The sequence below is a fragment of the Lissotriton vulgaris genome, chromosome 3_2 (assembly GCF_964263255.1).
Source record: "Lissotriton vulgaris chromosome 3_2, aLisVul1.2, whole genome shotgun sequence".
Classification (NCBI taxonomy): domain Eukaryota; kingdom Metazoa; phylum Chordata; class Amphibia; order Caudata; family Salamandridae; genus Lissotriton; species Lissotriton vulgaris.
Genome location: NC_141690.1, coordinates 296783907 through 296787137, shown reverse-complemented (window position 1 = coordinate 296787137; position 3231 = coordinate 296783907). Strand labels below are relative to the sequence as shown.

Here is a 3231-nt window from a genome sequence, read left to right as displayed (position 1 = left end):
GATTATCGTGCGGATAGATGGAGAGGTCGCTTCCCTGCTGGAGCTAGTCCTCTATGCTGCCGCCATGTTCGGCCGCCAGCCACGCCATATGTGAATGCTTTTACATTTTTTTAAGTTAATCTCGGATGTAGCATACTCTCATTGTGTTAGGACTTAGATGAGGAAGGCAGATGACGTGGCAATTATCAGATCTGTTTCTAGCTGCCTGGTCCAGCAATGAACACTTTGCACCTCTCTGGACCAGCAATGAACATGTTTCATCTCTCTGGTCCAGCATTGAACACTTTGCCCCTCTCTGGTCCAGCAATGAACACTTTGCACCTCTCTGGTCTAGCAATGAACACTTTGCACCTCTCTGGTCCAGCAATGAACACTTTCCACCACTCTGGTCCAGCAATGAACATTTTTCACCTCTCTGGTCCAGCAATGAACACTTTGCACCTCTCTGGTCCAACAATGAACACTTTGCACCTCTCTGGTCCTGCAATGAACACTTTGCACCTCTCTGGTCCAGCAATGAACACTTTGCACCTCTCGGGTCAGGCAATGAACACTTTGCACCTCTCTGGTCCAATAATGAACAGTTTGCACCTCTCTGGTCCTGCAATGAACAGTTTGCACCTCTCTGGTCCAGCAAAAAAACACTTTTCACCTCTCTGGTCCAGCAATGAACAGTTTGCACCTCTCTGGTCCAGCAATGAACAGTTTGCACCTCTCTGGTCCAGCAATGAACACGTTGCACCTCTGTGGTCCAGAAATGAACAGTTTTCACCTCTCTGGTCCTGCAATGAACAATTTGCACCTCTCTGGTGCAGCAATGGACACTTTGCACCTCTCTGGTCCAGCAATGAACACTTTGCACCTCTGTGGTCCAGCAATGAACACTTTGCACCTCTGTGGTCCAGCAATGAACACTTTGCACCTCTCTGGTCCAGCAATGAACACTTTGCACCTCTCTGGTCCAGAAGTGACCAGTTTGTACCTCTCTGGTCCAGCAATGAACACTTTTCACCTCTCTGTTCCAGCAATGAATACTTTGCACATCTCTGGTCCAGCATGCATCTGAAATATACCCATGAGGTGTGCACCATCTTAAAAGGGGCCAAGCAGTATGTTCCCTCTATAGATTGTGTTCCAGAAAAAAGAACAGAGTTTATGTTTGAATGTCTTTAGTAGAAAACTTGCTTTAAGTCTTCCGGACATACTGCAAATTTTCAGTGACATTCTGTAAACTCCTTGAATTCTCATTTTTTATAATCCGGGGATTGGGAATTCCACACCCAAACATAGCGACTGCATTAGCTGAGCGACTGAATCACCCACTACTGCACTGCATTCTAAAACTGAATGTGCAAGGGCTGTTGGTGTGGGAATGAGATGCTAAACAGAGCAGTTTGTGACATTTAAATGAGTAATAATCTGTTATGTTCAGCACTTACAAGGTGTGGTATGAAGCACTTTATAAAACACTTCATTATTACTATTAGAGCATGTATTCAACTCATTTGCTGTTCCCTTAACTGCTGTTGTTACCTTCAGGAGTTGAAATTTCCTCTTGTGTTGCCTTAACCCAGCTACTGGGCTCAACCTGAAACTAAAATCCATAATCTCATTTTCATCTACATTATATATGAGTTCACTCACTCATAGTTTTTACAGATTGTCCACAGGATAACACTTTGTGATTAATATAGGTGAAATAGATTACAAACAGAAAAATTATAGACACAAAATGTGAAAAGTAGAAAGATCTTCCGCAGAATATGCCGTTTCTTTTTTATGTGCGCAGTAAACCCTTTTTCTACTCAATTTATTTTTGCTTCCATGGCTGATTGCTTATCACAGTATCAAGTCTTCTATTCAAAACCATTTTAGGTTTTCTAAATTTGCCTGAGAAAAATAGGATATTTTTGTTAGTTCTTGAGATTCTCACAGTATTTGCAACCTATTCAATCCTGGCTTGTATTACACCATCCCAACTCTTAAATTATTGCGTTTCAGGATTGGTGCAAACCTTCCTTTGATGGTCATTGAGGTGACACTTTCTAATGAAGCTTTTTTGACATGTCATACATGTATATGGCCTCTCCCCAGTGTGTATCCTTCTGTGCTCATCCAGATAGTCTTTCCGGTTGAACCTTTTGTGACAGAAACCACAAAAGTAAGGTTTTTCACCGGAATGTATTCTAAGGTGTGTGATGAGATGACTCCTATGAAAGAAACTTTTTTCACATTCAGTACATGCGTACAGTCGCTCTCTTGAGTTTCCTACCATAGGCCTGGTAAATTGGTCATTCAAATTATTGCTTGTGTTTTCATTACATACATATGTTCTATGATTTTGTTGAGCCTCTTGAAAGTCGTCAGGCCACTGTGAGTCTCTAAGTTCAGAGTCACTATATTGATCTGATCTTCCTACGTTGGGGCCTTCTAGAAGAAAGTTCACAGGTTCTTGGACGCCAAAAGTAAGTTTATGCTCAGCAGTTTTCTCCCCTTGAATTTCCGGATAACATTCCGCCCACTGCTGACTTCCAGGGTTTGCTTCCTTGCTAGAACTCTGGATGCCCAGACTGTTCCTTTTCCAAGAACTTCCTTTGCATGGTGGAGAAACATCTGGACAGTTCATTTGCTCCTTCGCTTTCCTCTTTCGGTTCATGCTTTCATTGTCTGTTGGATTAAAATAACGGTCAGACGTTAGCGTTCTCCACATGAGTTCAAAGGAAACAGTTTCTTTGAAACTATGAATCTGAATTAAAATAGTGTAAACAGATAACAGTGCAGTCTACACTGTCAATCTGGCAGGAGCAGATGTAATAAACCGCAGTCTGATAAAGTGGCCATGATATCGCAGGTTGGATACACTTCAATAACAAAATCTAGGGAAGCGTCAAAATGCATGGGTGTTGTATGAGAGCACTCACCGCAACGGTCAGGGAACGCCTCCCGGGCACAGAGTAAGGCAAGGCAGCGACTTACACTGCCGTGCCTTACTCCATATCTATGAGGCCATTGAAGCCACGCAAAGTGGCTCTGCGTGAACTCATAGATATGATTTTGTAGTTTGAGCCATCGAAGCGTAAAAAAAAGCGATGCTCCGGTTGTGCAAGGGGTTCCTAGTATATTTATCATTTGTGCATCACTCAGTAAAGAGTCTTGATTCGTTTTGATACTATTAAAATTTCTGTTTCCATCACACTTCAGAATGAAAAGCAAATGCTTTACTGTGCTTTC

At 42.4% G+C, this 3231-nt stretch overlaps 1 protein-coding gene across 1 annotated transcript; it reads right to left on the bottom strand.

The window, feature by feature from the left end:
* Window positions 1–1569: 1569 nt before the first annotated feature.
* LOC147725747 (uncharacterized) lies at window positions 1570–2710 on the bottom strand. Its single transcript, XM_086964491.1, has one exon. It carries the CDS (start codon window positions 2708–2710, stop codon window positions 1988–1990), a length of 723 nt encoding a protein of 240 aa, XP_086820617.1. The 3' UTR covers window positions 1570–1987.
* Window positions 2711–3231: the final 521 nt, after the last annotated feature.